The sequence below is a fragment of the Bubalus bubalis genome, chromosome 24 (assembly GCF_019923935.1).
Source record: "Bubalus bubalis isolate 160015118507 breed Murrah chromosome 24, NDDB_SH_1, whole genome shotgun sequence".
NCBI classification, from domain to species: Eukaryota; Metazoa; Chordata; class Mammalia; order Artiodactyla; family Bovidae; genus Bubalus; species Bubalus bubalis.
The window spans coordinates 41,920,972-41,939,557 of NC_059180.1; the positions used below are offsets into that span (position 1 = coordinate 41,920,972).

The window sequence follows — 18,586 nt, forward strand, 5'->3', positions numbered from 1 at the left end:
CACATTTTAAAGTTTTGATTTTAACATTTAAGTCCTTAATTCAGTTTGGAATAGCTTTAGTATGGGCTAAATAGGTAACTTAATTTTTTGCCTATTTGGATAACCAACACTCCTAGTACCATTTATTGAATTAGTCCCTCTTTCCCCCAGCAGTGTGCAATGGCACTTGCCATATTTTTTATTGTCTTTTTTTTTTATTCTTTGCCATATTTTTAAAAAATCTATATATGCATGGGTTTCTGTTGGGTTTTTAATATTAAGCGTTATTAACTTTGTCCTAATGCTTACACAATGCATTAAATTAGGTTTTTTATTAATTACCCCACTGCTAAGTCGCTTTAGTCGTGTCCAACTCTGTGCGACCCCATAGACGGCAGCCCACCAGGCTCCCTGGTCCCTGGTTCTCCAGGCAAGAACACTGGAGTGGGTTGCCATTTCCTTCTCCAATGCATGAAAGTGAAAAGTGAAAGTGAAGTCGCTCAGTCGTGTCCGACTCCTAGCGACCCCATGGACTGCAGCCTACCAGGCTCCTCCGTCCATGGGATTTTCCAGGCAAGAGTACTGGAGTGGGTTGCCATTGCCTTCTCCAATTACCCCACAATAACAGTAAATATGAAACACCCTCCACAGGCCTCCCCCATGTCCACCCAGCCCACTGAGAACTGATGGAAATTTGTCTTTTTTGAGTGGCCACATGCTACACAGTTGAGAGGTTCAGAAAAATCACTTCTATCTGTTCAGAGAGGGGATCTGGATCCCCTGCAGATTTGAGTCCTTTAGTATGTAGATGAATCTCTCTGGACCCAGGCAGCCCCAGGCTCCTAGGTCTAGACTTTTAAGACTCCTGGACCTCACTATCCTTGAAATGTAAACACTTGGATCAAGATAACCAGCCTTTCTCCTCAGTACCCGGGCACCCAAGCCAGGCTGTAACTACTTGACCCTCTCAGAGAGATAAGGCAAGTTATTATATTTTTGAATCACAGCAATTAACTAGACAAATAACTACAGACCTAATTCTCCACCAGGCTTCTCTGGTGGCTCAGATGGTAAAAGAATCTGACTGCAATGCAGGAAACCCAGGTTCCATCCCTGGGTGTGGAGGATCCTCTGGAGAAGGGAATGGCAACCCACTCTAGTATTCTTGCCTGGAGAATCCCATGGACAGAGGAGCCTGGCGGGCTACAGTTTATAGGGTTGCAAAGAGTTGGACACTACTGAAGTGACTTAGCCCTGACGCAATTCTTTTAAGTATGTGAAGAGTCTCAGGGGACTAGGGCTTTTTTTGGAGCACTGGGAAATGGAGAGAAGTCTTATTTGCTCATAGCTTCTTTCTGGGATCAGTATGTATTCCGGTGTGCTGGGGCCACATGACAGCAGTTACAATAAAGAGACTAAAGAGTTAAGGATAAAAGTGAGAGAGTCAGTTCCTAGGCAGGTTGATAGGGAGTCTAGGGGTCCCCAAGGAGAGAGGGGTCTGGAATTCGCAAGGAGGAAGAAAGGACAAACTTTTTTTCTTTCTCCACATTCCTTAGGATTATATAACAATAATGTATCCTGCCTGAGGACAGTCTTTGGATTCAACCTTCTGTTATCTTAAAATGTAAATTATGGGAGTAGGTCTGATGAGGTCTTTACAACCTCCAGACATTCTTTGGATTATATAACCTCACTGTTAACACTAGCAAGCGGGTACTCTTTCTGCCCCCTTCTGATGCCTATGTCAGAAGCTTTCTCTAGCTCCTTTATACTTTAATAAAACTTTATTACACAAAAGCTCTGAGCGATCAAGCCTCGTCTCTGGCCCCGGATTGAAGTCTTCTCCTCCGGGGGCCAAGAATCCCGGTGTATTCTCGTGATTCAACAACAACCTTTCAAAAGGAGAAGAAAGAAAATGGTCTTTGTTCAGATGCTATGATTATATTCTGAGAAAATTCAAACAATTTTTTTTTTTAGATATTCTTTAACAGGTTTGGGCTTCTCCCCTGGGGAAGGCAATGGCTACCCACTCCAGTATTCTTGCCTGGAGAATCCCATGGACAGAGGAGCGTGGCAGGCTAGAGTCCATGGGGTCACAAAGAGTTGGACACGATTGAGCGACTAATTTTTCTTTTTTTTTTTAATTTTTCTTTTTTAAAACAGGTTAGAAATGTTTTCTTCTATTCCTGATTTCCTAATACCATTGTGAAATAAAATTAATATTTATGACAAGACAAGAAAAATTTAAACATGAAAAATTCTTGTCTGCCCTTTGGCCCCCTCTTCCCACATACTGTGCATTGTGTATCTGTGTTATACATGGACCAACCTTCCCCTTCATGGAATACCAGTTCAACCATAAAGAGCACCATTCTCCCAGCACCAACAAGATAACTCCTTAAAAGATAACATTCTTTCTTGATCTTGTATAGGGCCACATGACCTGCCATGATGACACTTAGATCTGGTTACCATGTAAATTGTCAATAATATGTCATTGATGAAGATCCTTCTGTCTCAAAAAATTTATATAACTCTTCCTTGACTTCTAACAGTTCTCAGAGTTTTATGAGATGCACTTCCTGGGCTATAATCCTCAAATTGACTTGAATAAAGTTTTTCATTTCTTTCTCAGGTCAATTGATTTATTCTTTGTCAACATCATCAATGTGTAGTGAATTTTATTAACTGGCTTTTTTTTTCTGCATCTCTTAAGGTGATTATGTGGTTTTTCTTCTTTAATCTTTTAAAGCAATAAATGCCATTAACTTTCTAAAGATGACTGATCCTTGTATTCCTAGATTAAACCAATTTGTTCATGGTCTATTACCCTTATACATGCTGCTAGATTTCACTTGCTGATACTGTGTAGAATGTTTGCCTCTATGTTAATGAGTGAGGTTGGATTATACCACATTTCATTTTCCTGTCCTTGTCTAGTTTTGTTATCAAGACTCTATTGGCCTCATAGAAAGAACTGGGCAGTGACCTTTTTATATTTCTTGGAGAGGTTTGTGGATTGGAATGATCTGTTCCTTTAAAAACTTGGGTTGAATGTGGCTTATCTGCCTGACTACAGGATGCAGCAGTGGGCCTGCCGGGAAGCTGAGAGGCTTGTGAAATACCCAGAGGCCAATGGCCTCCCCATTATGGAATCCAAGTGCTTCCATGACCCCAGCAAGATCCAGCTGCCAGAGGATGAAGACTGGTTGCTGGAAGGGGCTTAAGAAGCACCAGCTTCTCTATCCTGCCTACTGTTCTGACCTCTTCTTCAGTTCAGTTCAGTTCTGTCGCTCAGTCGTGTCCGACTCTTTGCAACCCCATGAATCGCAGCACGCCAGGCCTCCCTGTCCATCACCATCTCCCGGCGTTCACTCAAACTCATGTCCCTCGAGTCGGTGATGGCATCCAGCCATCTCATCCTCTGTCGTCCCCTTTTCCTCCTGCCCCCAATCCCTCCCAGCATCAGAGTCTTTTCCAGTGAGTCAACTCTTCACATGAGGTGGCCAAAGTACTGGAGTTTCAGCTTTAGCATCATTCCTTCCAAAGAACACCCAGGGATGATCTCCTTCAGAAGGGACTGGTTGGATCTCCTTGCAGTCCAAGGGACTCTCAGGAGTCTTCTCCAACACCACAGTTGAAAAGCATCAATTCTTCGGCACTCAGCTTTCTTCACAGTCCAACTCTCGAATCCATATATGACCACTGGAAAAACCATGGCCTTGACTAAATGGAACTTTGTTGTCAAAGTAATGTCTCTGCTTTTGAATATGCTATTTACATTGGTCATAACTTTTCTTCCAAGGAGTAAACGTCTTTTAATTTCATGGCTGCAGTCACCATCTGCAGTGATTTCGGAGCCCAAAAAGATAAAAGTCTGACACTGTTTCCACTGTTTCCCCATCTATTTCCCATGAAGTGATGGGACCAGATGCCATGATCTTCGTTTTCTGAATGTTGAGCTTTAAGCCAACTTTTTCACTCTCCTCTTTCATCAAGAGGCTTTTAGTTCCTCTTCACTTTCTGCCATAAGGGTGGTGTCATCTGCATATCTGAGGTTATTGATATTTCTCCCGGCAATCTTGATTCCAGCTTGTGTTTCTTCCAGTCCAGCGTTTCTCATGATGTACTCTGCATAGAAGTTAAATAAGCAGGGTGACCTCTTCTTAGAGCACCTAATTAAAAGGACTTGAAAGTGTGAAATAAAAAGTTGAGTTGAAAACCAGTTTTTTCACCAGTATAAACTAGGTAGGCCTGATGCATTCTTTGAGGAAGAATTTTAAACTGATTTATTAATATCTTAATGCTGCATAAAATTCCACTAATTAGAGCAGGAAGGGACAGAAAGAAACTGCAGATACTGAGGTGAAGTTCTGGGCAATGTTGAAGAAAAAAAAAAAAACAGCAACACAGATACACACAATACGAGAGCAGTGAGTTCAGTCTTACTTGGGATTTACTGAAAACAGTAACCCTGAAGACAATAAGCTCTGAACTTCAGAACTGCTCCAAAGAAGTGTGTGAGGTCAGTATATATTATATATATGATTTTGTTTTCATTTTTACATGTTCACCATTTTTTTTTCCTTTTTGCTCACATTTCCTTTATACATCTCAGACTGTCTTTTGAGATAATTTTCTTTCTGAATGGCATCCTTTATACATTCCTTTAGTGCAAATCTAGATTTAGTGCTGTTTTAGCTTTAGTTCCCCAGAAAGCAGAGCTTGACAGCAAAGCTTTGGTACTATTTTATTAAGGGCCTCATTCGCAGGGAATTAGGAATGGAAGGAAAGCAGTGAGGCATGGAAGGAGCAGAGCACAAATAAGTAGGCGTCACTGCCCAGACTCAGTGTCAGGCCATTGCCCTTTCGTGGTGTTATGCTGGGTACCTTGCTTTCCCAGAGGACTGTTCCTGGGCTCTAGGTAGCCAGTGGGTGCTGGAAGTGTTATGGGAAGAGTCACAAATTTGTCTGCCAAATTATACCTCCAGTTGGTCCAAGTTTAAGTTTCATCACATAGAATATAACTCCTCTGTGCTTCTGATTTGTGCATGCATGGTCATGTCAGGCCTCAGTGACAACAAGGGAAGCCTCTTGGTAGGGCAAGAAGTGCAAATTCCGTGATGCGGCTACTGAGAGCAGTGGTGAGATGTCGGTACGGCTTCCCACCATTGATTCCAAAGCCTTGGATGACTTGGGTATTGGGGACTGCAGTCAGAGGCTTCAAATATGACTACTGAAAAATCCCATCTTTATACACACAAGCTGGTCCTCACATCAGAAGGTAGCATCTGGGACTTCCCTAGCGGTCCAGTGGTTAAGAATCATCTGCCAATGAAGTGGACAAGGGTTCAATACCTGATCTGGGAAGATTCCACATCTACAGGACAATTAAACCTGTGCACTGCTACTACTGAGCTCGTGCTCCAGAGCCGCAACCTCTGAAGCCCAAGCACCCTAGAGCCAGTGCTCTGCAGCAAAAGAAGCCACCACAATGAGAAGCCCACATATCACAATTAGAGAGTGGTCTCTGCTCTCCGAAACTAGAGAAAGCCAGCGTACAGCAACCAAGACCCAGTGCAGCTAAAAAAAAAAAAAAAAAAAAAAAAGCATGTTTTCCCCTCCTCTTGAATCTGCATTGGCCTTTTGACTTGCTTTGACCAACAGATAATGGTAGAAGGAGAGTTCTTGGGGTCTGAGCCTTAAGAGGACTGACAGCTTCCACTCCTTCCCTTGGGGGCAACCAGCTGCCATAGCAACTGGGCTAGACTTCAGAATGTTATGATCTCACATACAGAGATAGAAGCAGCATGGAGCACCACAGAGGGGCTGGGCATGTCAGCGCAGCCTTCTTGAATCGCTCAGTTTCACACAAACAATTTTGTGAACCCAGCCAAACCACCCAGAGCAAGGAGCCCAGGGCCGGCTAATCCCTGCCTAAGCACCGCAGAAAAATGAGAAATATTGAATCACTTTTGCTTTGCACTATTATGTTTTGAAGTGACTTGCTATACAGAAATAAATACTTGACCTTCTTTACCGTAAAATGGATTTCTTGATATAAGGCAACGCTGTTCAGGATCCCGTGTCAATCAGGCCTCCTGCAGGCCTTCGGGTGTGGGGACACTGCAGTCAGGACAAGCGTGGACAAGACATTTCAATACACATCTGGAGACACGGACGGTTCTAGTGGTAGGAGTTACGGTTCCCTACTGTCTGCCGTATGCATGTGTCAGAGGTTCACTGTCAGTCTTGGAAGTGGCCAGGCCACTGAACTCAGAGAGGGACTACCAGCAAGTAGTAGTCACAGAACCTAACTAATTCCACGCTCAATTTAACTTTCACTAAAGTTATTTGTCAGGCACCATTTTCACAGGTGTAAAAAAAATAGTCTGAAAGTGGCTAAATGATATTTACAGGTTCACGACTAGCAAGAAAACACGGGATTTATTTTCCTGTTTGGGACTGTCTAAATTTATTTCCCTTTATTGCAGTTTCGCCTAGGTGGACCTTGGAAATTCTAGGCTCCAGAGTAAAATCAGGGAGGGAATTAGCTCCGCCCCCTGAGCAGTTTGCTTGCGTAATTTGCGCAACGGAACGTCAGACCCGCCTTCAGACCACATTTCCCAGCAGGCCACGTGCCGGCGCCGACGCACTTCCTCCCGGCGTTCCCCGCGTCGAGAAGGAGCCGAGCTGGCTCGAGACCGAGAGGACCAGCTTTCGTCGCCGCCGCCGCTGCCGCTGCCGCCACTTGGGAGAAGCCGTCGCGGCCACCCCTGCCGCTCCCGCCGGCCACCATGTCCGCCCAGGCGCAGATGCGGGCCCTGCTGGACCAGCTCATGGGCACGGCCCGGGACGGTGAGTCGGGGCGGCCGGCCAGGCGAGGGCTGGGGCGGGAGCGAAGCGAGGCCGCCGGGCGGCCTGAGGCGGGGGCTGCGACCGTCTGCGCCTGCGCGGGCGCCCTCCCTTCCCCCGCGCGTCGACCGCGGGCGCCGGGCCTTTGTCTGAGCCTTCCCTGCTGGCGTGGGTTCCCGGCGGGCTCCTCCCTTGGAGCCTATGCTGTCGGTGGGGCGCCAGCCCCCTCCCGGTTGACCTTGCTGCGATTTCTCCGCCCTCCGGCGGCCCTCGCCTCTCCTCGAACCAGGAGTCGGCGAAGGGCTGCAGCCAGCGTGGGCTCAGGTCGCTGGCAGCGGGCTGGCGGAGCTCTTCCACCCGAGGGAGCCGGATGGGACTGGAAACCCTGCCGTTGTTGTTCTGTACCATTGTGAGGGGAGCCGTAAATTGAGCTTTTCTAACGTGGGTTCCTGCCGCGTGCTTTTCCAGCCGCCCCCCCCCCCCCACCCCCCTTTTCCCCAGCCACACTGGAGAGCATCTGTTTAGCCTGCGCTTGGCAGTCGTTAGGTAGGTTGTGCTGTAGGGAGGAACGCAATATCATGATGGTTGTCTTAGGAGAAAGCGGTTGCATCTTTGCAAACTATGTACCTGCTGTGGTTTGTGTTTTCTTTTCTACCGAAGTAATGAAGTTGTAAGTTCACACTGGCACATTCGCAGGGCTGTGCAGATTCATTGCACTTTATTTCATAGGTGAATAAGTGCTTTTTAGCTTTCTTTGTATATTGAGTTGCTTTTGAATTGCTTCCCATATTTTTATTTCATACAAACTGAACAATTGTGGCCCCTCTATTTTATTTATAAAGGTTCAGTGTATCTTTGCCTGCCTACATCAATCTGCAAGGGAGTTGCAGAAAAGCCTCATGTTCATCGAGCCGTGAGTCACAACCAATTTTTAAGCTGTTATAACAAAAAAGTGTTTGCTTTTTTTCACAAGTAACTTTAAAAGTGTAGTTTAGAAAGAAAACATTTTCAATAAAAAGACACTACATTAATCCTGGATGCTTGCAAATCCTGAAATATATTCCTCCTTTAGTTTTACACAGCTCTGTGTCATATACACAGATTAGCTTTAAAATCTGTCACATTCCACTTTGCCTTTACTTTTATGTATCATTCCCCTGACTTCCTTACTGCAGGTTGGGCAAGAAAACTTTTCCTTTAAAACTTTTCAACAGCGGGCATAAAATTCTGCAGCTGAGGTCTTGAAGAATGCAGATGGGTACAGTATGTGTTGGAACTCACAGTGTGTATTGACTAACCTAGTTCCTTTTTTGCTTTTTCCCCTTGGTATTGTCTTGTTAAAAGTGACTCCCAGGTGCCAACTCTTTTTTTTTAAGGGTGGGGGTTAAAGGGGGATAGGTAGACTAAGTCTAGGTTATTTATCAGTCAGTAATAAAAAGGGAAAGCTTTCTTCATATACTTTTGGGCAAAATATTGCCTATACATTTGTCTATAGCAAAATGATTAGTAAGTAGCTTTTGTTGGAAACTACCAGCTTCTAAATCATACGTGGTGATTCATGGTCCTCTGATTAGCATGGGTTTTGGTATCTCATGGCCCACATGTATGTGTGGGGCTAATGGCCTTTTGGTGCTCAACGTATTACTTCTGACTCCTTGATCTCTTTGGCACAATGACGGAGTCAGATCTCATTAAGCGTCATTCTTCATGATATATGTAGTATCAAAAATCATCTGTATTTTGTTCCAGTTGTAAAAAAACAAAAACAAAAACGTCTAGGTCAGCTTTTCAGAGTATTTGGTAGTCTGCAAATCATCCAGGTGAATTGTACCAGATATGCTTTTGTGCTTAATGTGATAATATTGTCTTATTTAAAACCACACATGAATTTCAGGAGACGAAACCAGACAGAGGGTCAAGTTTACAGATGACCGTGTCTGCAAGAGTCACCTTCTGGACTGCTGCCCCCACGACATTCTGGCTGGGACGGTAGGTGCATCTGGGGGGATGTCCTAGGATAGTCAGACATGGGTGCTCTGCAGGCAGTGGGGGTGTTCAGGTTGAATTGTGTTTTCCTTTGCTAAGCAGAAATTACTTATTGTCCTTCAAATGATAGCTTCTGTTTGATGACATTTTATATAATGTTATTTTACTTCTATAAAGTTCTGTTTGTAAGGTTTTAAGGTTTGGGGAGAGTTATTTATACTGAGATATTCACAAGTTAAGTATTACTAGTCTCCTTTGGCTTTAGCAAAAAGAGTACTTCAGGTTAGCTTGTAGCTCTGTAAGATTATGGGTTGGTTTGTTTTCAGGTTAAACACATACTAGTTTTTTGATCTGATAACAGGGTATGGTTTTCCCAGATTGTAGGTTTTTGAAATATGTGGACTAATATTACTTTGCAGTTTTGTGTTACACCATCCTTTCAAGAAGTCAGTACATGACGTGATAAGTATAGAACTCTACAATTTTTAGTTCATTTCAGATGAACCAAACAGATAAATGCTAGTTTTGCAGAATGAACATTTATTCAAAGTTAGATAGTATTTAAGAAGACTAAAGAGTGTCAGATTATCTACCATGATTCAGCCACTTACAGAAATTGAGTCCCATAAATACCATTACCATTTTAAGATGTCACAATCCCCTCATGTAATGTAAAAATTGTCTTCTCATTTTAAGGGTCCAGTATGCATGTGCTAGGGAACCCTTTTTTTTAGGATTAATTAGTGCTTTTGTTATTACCATTTCGGGGAGGAGTTTCTGAAACACTGAGCTAGCTGGTGTATTAAGTGTTCTCAGGTTGGACCTTTTGACAGCAAATAGGGAGTGGCTGCAACGCCTCACGCCTCTGTTAGTTGAGGTCTTGCTGCGGCTGACTGGGATGACTGAGTGCTCGGGATCCTGGGAGCGCTGCCACTGCAGGCTGCCGCCTCCACTGGCCATAGCAGGCAGTCAGGAGCGCGCGCCTGACCTGGAGTAGGCGGCGGCCTAGCCTGCACTTGTTGGTAGGTCTTAGTGGAAGAAGTCAGAGGAAGTAGAGGGACATGCACCAGAGTGAAACATTTCAGCCGTATTTTTCTGGAATGCTGATGAGGGAGGGCATTTCCTACAAATGTTTAGTGTATTCAGATCAGATCAGTTGCTCAGTCTTGTCCGACTCCTTGAGACCCCATGAATCACAGCACGCCAGGCCTCCCTGTCCATCACCAACTCTGGGAGTTCACTGAGACTCACGTCCATCAAGTCAGTGATGCCATCCAGCCATCTCATCTTCTGTCGTCCCCTTCTCCTCCTGCCCCCAATCCCTCCCAGCATCAGAGTCTTTTCCAGTGAGTCAACTCTTCGCATGAGGTGACCAAAGTACTGGAGTTTCAGCTTTAGCATCATTCCTTCCAAAGAAATCCCAGGGCTGATCTCCTTCAGAATGGACTGGTTGGATCTTCTTGCAATACAAGAGACTCTCAAGAGTCTTCTCCAACACCACAGTTCAAAAGCATCAATTCTGTGGCGCTCAGCCTTCTTCACAGTCCAACTCTCACATCCATACATGACCACAGGAAAAACCATAGCCTTGACTAGACGAACCTTTGTTGGCAAAGTAATGTCTCTGCTTTTGAATATGCTATCTAGGTTGGTCATAACTTTTCTTCCAAGGAGTAAGCGTCTTTTAATTTCATGGCTGCAGTCACCATCTGCAGTGATTTTGGAGCCCAGAAAAAGAAAGTCTGACACTGTTTCCACTGTTTCCCCATCTATTTCCCATGAAGTGATGGGACCGGATGCCATGATCTTCAGTTTTCTGAATGTTGAGCTTTAAGCCAACTTTTTCATTCTCCACTTTCACTTTCATCAAGAGGCTTTTTCCTCTTCACTTTCTGCCATAAGGGTGGTGTCATCTGCATATCTGAAGTTATTGATATTTCTCCCGGCAATCTTGATTCCAGCTTGTGTTTCTTCCAGTCCAGCGTTTCTCATGATGTACTCTGCATTATAAGTTAAATAAACAGGGTGACAATATACAGCCATGACATACTCCTTTTCCCATTTGGAGCCAGTCTGTTGTTCCATGTCCAGTTCTAACTGTTGCTTCCTGATCTGCATACAGATTTCTCAAGAGGCAGATCAGGTGGTCTGGTATTCCCATCTCCTTCAGAATTTTCCACAGTTTATTGTGATCCACACAGTCAAAGGCTTTGGCATAGTCAATAAAACAGAAATAGATGTTTTTCTGGAACTCTCTTGCTTTTTCCATGATCCAGCAGATGTTGGCAATTTGATCTCTGGTTCCTCTGCCTTTTCTAAAACCAGCTTGAACATCAGGAAGTTCACGGTTCACATATTGCTGAAGCCTGGCTTGGAGAATTTTGAGCATTACTATTGTGCGGTAGTTTGAGCATTCTTTGGCATTGTCTTTCTTTGGGATTGGAATGAAAACTGACCTTTTCCAGTCCTGTGGCCACTGCTGAGTTTTCCAAATTTGCTGGCATATTGAGTGTAGCACTTTCACAGCGTCATCTTTGAGGATTTAGAATAGCTCAACTGGAATTCCATCACCTCCACTAGCTTTGTTCGTAGTGATGCTTTCTAAGGCCCACTTGACTTCACATTCCAGGATGTCTGGCCCTAGGTCAGTGATCACACCATCGTGATTATCTGGGTCATGAAGATCTTTTTTGTACAGTTCTTCTGTGTATTCTTGCCATCTCTTCTTAATATCATCTGCTTCTGTTAGGTCCATACCATTTCTGTCCTTTATCGAGCCCATCTTTGCATGAAATGTTCCTTTGGTATCTCTGATTTTCTTGAAGAGATCTCTAGTCTTTCCCATTCTGTTGTTTTCCTCTATTTCTTTGCATTGATTGCTGAACAAGGCTTTCTTATCTCTTTTTGCTATTCTTTGGAATTCTGCATTCAGATGTTTATATCTTTCCTTTTCTCCTTTGCTTTTCGCTTCTGTTCTTTTCACAGCTATTTGTAAGGCCTCCCCAGGCAGCCATTTTGCTTTTTTGCATTTCTTTTCCATGGGGATGGTCTTGATCCCTGTCTCCTGTACAATGTCACGAACCTCATTCCATAATTCATCAGGCACTCTTATCTATCAGATCTAGGCCCTTAAATCTTACTTCTCACTTTCACTGTATAATCATAAGGGATTCGATTTAGGTCATACCTAAATGGTCTAGTGGTTTTCCCTGTTTTCTTCAATTTCAGTCTGAATTTGGCAATAAGGAGTTCATGGTCTGAGCCACAGTCAGCTCCTGGTCTTGTTTTTGCTGACTGTATAGAGCTTCTCCATCTTTGGCTGCAAAGAATATAATCAATCTGATTTCGGTGTTGACCATCTGGTGATGTCCATGTGTAGAGTCTTCTCTTGTGTTGTTGGAAGAGGGTGTTTGTTATGACCAATGCATTTTCTTGGCAAAACTCTATTAGTCTTTGCCCTGCTTCATTCCGTATTCCAAGGCCAAATTTGCCTGTTACTCCAGGTGTTTCTTGACTTCCTACTTTTGCATTCCAGTCCCCTATAATGAAAAGGACATCTTTTTTGGTTTAGTGTATTAGGTATAGGTTAATCTGCCAAGTATTGACTGGACAAGTACTCTGCCAGGCACTGGGGATGTGGTACAAAAAATGTTGACTCTCATCTAATGGAGAAACAGGACAGACAGTAAATAGCGAGTAGGTTCTGGACTGTTTTGGATAGGGCGATATGGAAAGGCCTCTCGGGATACGGGAGCAGAGACCTCAGTGCCGTGAAAACACACACGTGCACCTTTGGGCGACTAGCGCTCCAGGTGGCTGGTGGAGCCAAGGGAAGCAGGAGTGCATCTGGGTTGGTGTGGGTCGGGGGGAGGAGGCAGAGACTGGGGCTTTGATGAGAGGCCAGGGACTGAGCAGTGTCACTGCCATCCCTGTTGGACAGGCAGGAGAAGAGAGCCCAGGAGACCTGTTTTCGTGCAGAGGTGCAGTGAATAAGTGTTGGGGCTGCTGAGGTCAGTTGGGATGAGGGCTGGGAATTTGGGTGACGAGTGTAAAGATGGAGCCTCGTGGCTGGGGGCTCCTGGGTGGTAGGGATAGAGTCTGCTGTGCTCCATGGAGGTGGACTGAGTGGTTAGAACCCTCAGCATGCTAAGGGCTTCTCCAGGCCCTCTGCTGTCAATAGGGGTGAGGCAGCAGAGGAATGGAATGGGAAAATGGTGTATTGATAGTAAGACCAGAGGGATAGCTGGAGGGAAGGCAGTGTAACTTGTCTCTGTGGAAGAACTTTGGTTTTCTGAAAGTTCTCTAAAGAGCCTTTACTGCTCTTCCCTGTCTGCTGTGTGAGACCTCTGGAGGGTAGAGAGCACAGATATTTGTGCGATTTAAAAAGAAGATAAAAGGTCTGGCATGCTGCATTTGACAGAGACTTCAGTATTTTGGAAGAAGTAAACGAGTGAGGTATTTCAGCTCTGCTGGGTGTTTGGCTGCCAGAGGAGTTGGCTAGTACTTCTGTCTCCTTGGCAGAGTTGCAGAGCAACCTTCAGAGACGCATGGAGTCCCAGGCCTGTCTTTCACCTGTTTCTGTTTCTGCTTGAGCGCTCCTATCTGAAGGAAGGTGTTGGTCAATTTTGCTTCATGTGTGGTTCCCTAATATTGAAACTTTCTTGACAATTGAAGCTTTTAGAATGGAAGTTAATTTGCACTTAAGATTTTTAGTACTTAGTGGTTTTGTTGCTTGCTTCATCTGAAAGTTTTTCTTTGAGCAATAGAATGTTCGTTAGCATTTAAAGAATTTCTAAGAGCTGTCTCTCGTTTTTCAGCTATAGCACTTAGTTACCTTTGTGTGATTTTTTTTGGCTATGCAGCATGTGGGATCATAGTTCCTCGAATAGAGATCAAACCCGCACCCCCTGCTTTGAAAGTATGGAGTGTTAACCACTGGACCACTAGGGGAATCCGGAAGCTGTGTATATATATATATAAAATATGCTCTTTTAAATACGTTTATTCATTTATCATCTTTGGCTGTGCTGGTTCTTCGTTGCTGCATGGAGTTCTCTCGAGTTGTAGCAAGCGGTCTCCTCATTCAGTGTCTTCTCACTGCAGTGGCTTCTCTTTTGGAGCGTGGGCTTCAGTGGTTGCAGCTCTCGGGCTCTAGAACAACGCCTCAGTAGTGGTGGCCCATGGGCTTAGTTCAGAAGCTGTGTATTTTTTAAGGATTACGTTTGGTATTTAAAAGAATGAATGAAGCAGAATATGCCAGCTTTACAATGACAGCAGTTCTAGTTGCAGCTTTGGCTTTTAGAACTTGTGTTTCCTTACCTCTGGATTCCCCGTGTAACCAACATACAGAAGCTGCACGTGACCTCATAGTAAGCATAATGAAGGAGAACAGAGCTTTTGCATTTACCGTTTGGTCAAAATGAATATGAGCTCCACCCTGGGCAGCCCCCTCTTGGCTGTGTCACTGGCGATGCTGTGGGACATTTTGTCATAAGGATGGCTGCATCTTCTGAGATTAGGGCTGAAGAGCTGGGTCCTGTCCTAGGATGTTACAGATTTTGTGATCCATGGAGTATTTTGTTAACCTCGTTTTGAACACTTGTAGTTTGAGCTGAAGGATTTCTGGACTCTGCTGCTCTGTTCCCTTGTTAGGTAGTTGTGCCTGTGTGCAGCAGCGTGGGTTCCCAAGGCGTCTCCTCTCCAGGCTGTTGGGGTTTGTTAATTGGCACTTTCTGACTTGTTAACCTGACCCTCAGCATCCGAACGTCCCTGTTGCTGTTGAGATGACCACAGACAGGAGTGGAGGGGGTCCCTGTACAGGGTCCTTTACTTAGAACTTAGGTAAGAAATGCACGCTGCTGTCTAATTGTTCTGTCTGTGCTCACAATGTGCAGTAGCACATCAGGCTGGTCTTATTGGTAACCCAAATAATTTGTTTTGGTGAAAGAGCCTTTTGTCTTTCACGTGGGGCGAGTGAGTGGTCCAATCTGTGTCCCCAGGTGTGTGTCCAGAGTCCTGTGCCAGGTTGGGAGAATGGATTCATGGGCTCTGAGTCAGCCAGTTGTGTTTGATTTCCTTTGATATGCAAAGAGCTACCTAACGTCAGGTGTTAGGTTATGTGGTAGCACCCCAAAACCTGATTTCTGTCTGTTCTTTCCTCTTCTTGTCTCTGTGATTTAGACTTTAGTGGTCAGGATTACAAGAAGGAATGCATGGAAACTTGTTGCTGTCAGGGATACTCTTGTTTCCTGGCCTTCTTGCCACCCCTTCCCCCATGCTGTTCTTTACTGAATAGACGTTTCTACACTCATGAGATAATAATGGTGAAAGCTAAGTAATGAAAAATAGTCTAGTAATCTCTGGTTCCATAGGAGATAGAGATCACTACACTGAAATGCACCTTTTCTGAGTGTCATGTAATCATGGTAGAAAAAGGAAAATAAGACTTCTTGGCCACATTGTTTCTTAGTTTTCTTATCATAGTCAGCATTCAAAAAAGCATTGTTGATTTTGATGACAGTTATCACCAGGTCATGTGCTTCCTACAAATGGTTAGATGTTTGTGTGTAAATTTTTGTTTCTCTTTCACAGCGCATGGACTTAGGAGAATGTACCAAAATCCACGACTTGGCCCTCCGAGCAGATTATGAGATTGCAAGTAAAGAAAGGGACCTCTTTTTTGAGTTGGATGTAAGTTTTATTTGATGTTAATTGTTCCCTACTGTGAAGAGCCAAATACTGCACTAACAAGAATAATGTAATGTGTGTAAGTTATGACGCAAAATGATAAAACAGATGTTATTCCACCACTCTCTGGCTGGGAGCTGGGATGTGGCCAGGACCATTCTGCGTCTGTGTGTCTACCATCCCAACTCTTCTACGTTTTGTACTGTTGTTTTATTTCAAGTGTTTCTTATATATTTTATGTTTTCTTGGACACTATGTTTATTCTTGCTTTTGAACTTAGAAAAATGGATTTGTAGTGTAGGTTAACTTAGTAACTTTATTTTTCCTTCAGTGCTGTGTTCTTTCACATACTTTTTTGGTATGGTTTGGTTTCATTGCTGCATTTCATAGTTCCCTGAACTACCCATTCTATATTTATAGACAGTTGGGTTGATTCTAGTGGGTTTTTTGTTTTTGTTTGTCTTTTTTGTTATGCATAGCGTTATAAATGTTCTTGAATATCTTGGTACACATGTACAACAGTTAACCTAGGGTATATTTTTAAGAGAAGAATTGCTTACTTGTAGGAGCTGTACATCTTGCAAGGTAGTTCTTTTTCCACCCTAATTTTTGATAAAATGTATCAGTTTACCCATTTAGTAACAGTGAACATACCCTTACCAATGCTTGGTATTATCAGGTCATTAAATATTTTGGAATTTAGTCATTATAAACTAGTATTTCATAACTTTTGTCGTTTTTCCCTCCCAAAAGAGCCTTTTTTAGACCCTTTCCCCTAATTCATCCATCTCCCCTCCATGAATTGTTTTGTTGTTGTTGTTGGTTGTCCCCTGCATGAAATTTTGATAACACAGATACCCAGCATATCAGTTTATGTACTGTGATCCTTTACAGGTCACTTATCATTGTACTATCTAAGATTTTCTTCACTCTTTGAGACCAGTTTTCATTCCTGTCCCCATTGGGAATGCATGATTTGGTCACTTTATTTTGTTAATTTATTTTAGGCTGTGCTGTGCAGCTTGTGGGATCTTAGATCACCTTCCAGGGACTGAACAAGGACGCCTGCAGTGGAGGCGTGAAGTCCTAACCACTGGACCATAGGGATTGATAGAGCCACTCCGTTTTAGTTTCTTTCTTTTCCTGAGTCCTCCATTCCTAGAGTTAGCAGAGGTCAGTGAGGGGTTTGATGCCCTTCAGGTTCCTGGGTGAAGACTGGGGAGGCACTGAGCTTGGTGGGAGGAAATCAGAGGAAAGGAATATCAAGGAAAGGCATTCTTTTTTTTCCTCCCAGTAGACATTTTAGAGGATGTATTGCAGCTGGAGTAAATTCTACTTAAATCAGTAATCTTAAAAAGTGGTTAAAATTACCATTTCTTTTTCAAGTGCATCAGTGTTGAATCTTCTTGGGATACCAGGTTTCAGAAACAGAGGAAAAAAGATGTACAGGTTAAATTTTCACTTTGAGTTATGTAGCTTTTTGTATCACAAATATTAGGATTTCTGCTGAATTAGAATATCCGTGTACTTTTTAAATGGCCTGATGAATTCAGTATTTAAGAACAGAGTAATAGAAGAAATTGAGAATACAGAAAGACTGAAACATACGGTAATTTAGTATTTTTATGCGCAGAAAGACTGAAACATGGTAATTTAGTATTTTTATGTGGAGCATGTGAAATTCAGCCACTGTGGAGAAGATGAGTTTTTTTAATGAACGGTATTAGAAACTGTGGATTACCCAGTTAATGAAAAACCGGGTTGGATCCCCCAAAAGAGAATTTTGTTTTGCCATCTTGACATGTTACAAACCCTAAGAAGCTGTAAGGTAAAGATGGATACACATTTTCTGTATAAAAACTTAAAAAATACTAGCATATCAAGAATTCCCATATATAAAATAAGAATTCAGCTGAGACACAATATCTGCAGCATATGAAGGGCAGCTCATCATGACTGAAAAGGACTGGAGCAACAGCTGAATAGAAAACAGTCAGAGGATAAAAGACATTTTTAGTAATCCTGTGATGGGTGTTCACCCTCACTCAGAGTTAAGTAATTCTGATACAGCTCTTGGATGACTGAGCCCCCGAGGATGGGAAAGCACATGGTAGCAGTGCTAGCTCTGAGAGCGTATCTGATGATGCACTTGCTTATGAATGAAGGTAAATCTGCTTCAGAATACTCCTGCAGCATTGCAGCCTGCAGACTCCATCAGTGAGGGCTTGGGTCGTGTCAGTGCTCTCCACAGTGGGATGATGTGCAGCTGTGGAAAGAGGGTTGAGGTAGTGAAATTATGTCCAAGGTAAAGTGGGAAAACTGGTGTGATGACTTCCATAGTGTGATTTTTAAAAAGAAAGAGTGTTTAGTGTTGTTGACATGCTTAGATTTGCAGAGTAGTTTTAGAAGAAACCATGAGACTTTGAACACATTTGTCTTAGTTGGAGGGCTAGAGTAGGTCAAAAGACGTTTTTGTACTGTGAAAATTTACCATTTAGAGGAATACCTTTTCCAGTTTAAAAGGTGACCACCTCTCCCTCCAGCTCCTTAAAAGTCATATTTGAGGGAATTCCTGATGGTCCAGTGGTTAGGACTTCCTCCTCTCACTGCCAAGGGTTCTAGTTCAGTCCTAGGTCTGGAAAGTAAGATCCCACAAGCTGTAGCCAAAATATAATATATATATTAAAGAATAGGTATGTTCTCTGATTTAGAAGAAATCATATTTTACCTTACAGATGGTTCATGCTGAAATGTTTGCTAGCTAGTGCTGAGCCTCCAGAGGAGGTCTTCCTGTTCTGACGAGTGGGGGTGACTTGGAGCAGCTGTGCTTGTGGGAGGGCAGTCAGCAAGTAGCTGTCAGCATGTTAAATGCATGTATTCACTCGTTCCAGGATCCTGCTGCTGGGACTGTATCTTAATGGTATGTGTTAATGAGTCCACAGAAAACGTGCTCATTGCAACTTTTTTTTAAAGTGAAAAGAGAAGGATCTAATGGGACTGTTTATTAACGAGGACCACTTACGTTAGTTATCGCCCTTTCATACAGTGAATGGTGCTTTGTGGAGCTCTGGGTGCTAGG

At 43.4% G+C, this 18,586-nt stretch overlaps 1 protein-coding gene across 2 annotated transcripts in view; it reads left to right on the forward strand.

The window, feature by feature from the left end:
- The first annotated feature begins 6,635 nt into the window (after positions 1-6,635).
- The window catches only part of LUC7L (LUC7 like), a 32,442-nt gene continuing 20,491 nt past the window's right edge, over positions 6,636-18,586 (forward strand). Inside the window, exons 1-4 of one of the 2 annotated variants that reach the window (XM_025274775.3) lie at positions 6,636-6,837; positions 7,677-7,747; positions 8,729-8,823; positions 15,412-15,510. In XM_025274775.3, the coding sequence (XP_025130560.1) occupies positions 15,415-15,510 (96 nt within the window). In that variant the 5' untranslated portion in view covers positions 6,636-6,837; positions 7,677-7,747; positions 8,729-8,823; positions 15,412-15,414. The remainder of the gene's footprint in view (positions 6,838-7,676; positions 7,748-8,728; positions 8,824-15,411; positions 15,511-18,586) is intronic. The other variant, XM_006049957.4, reaches the window with a different exon arrangement.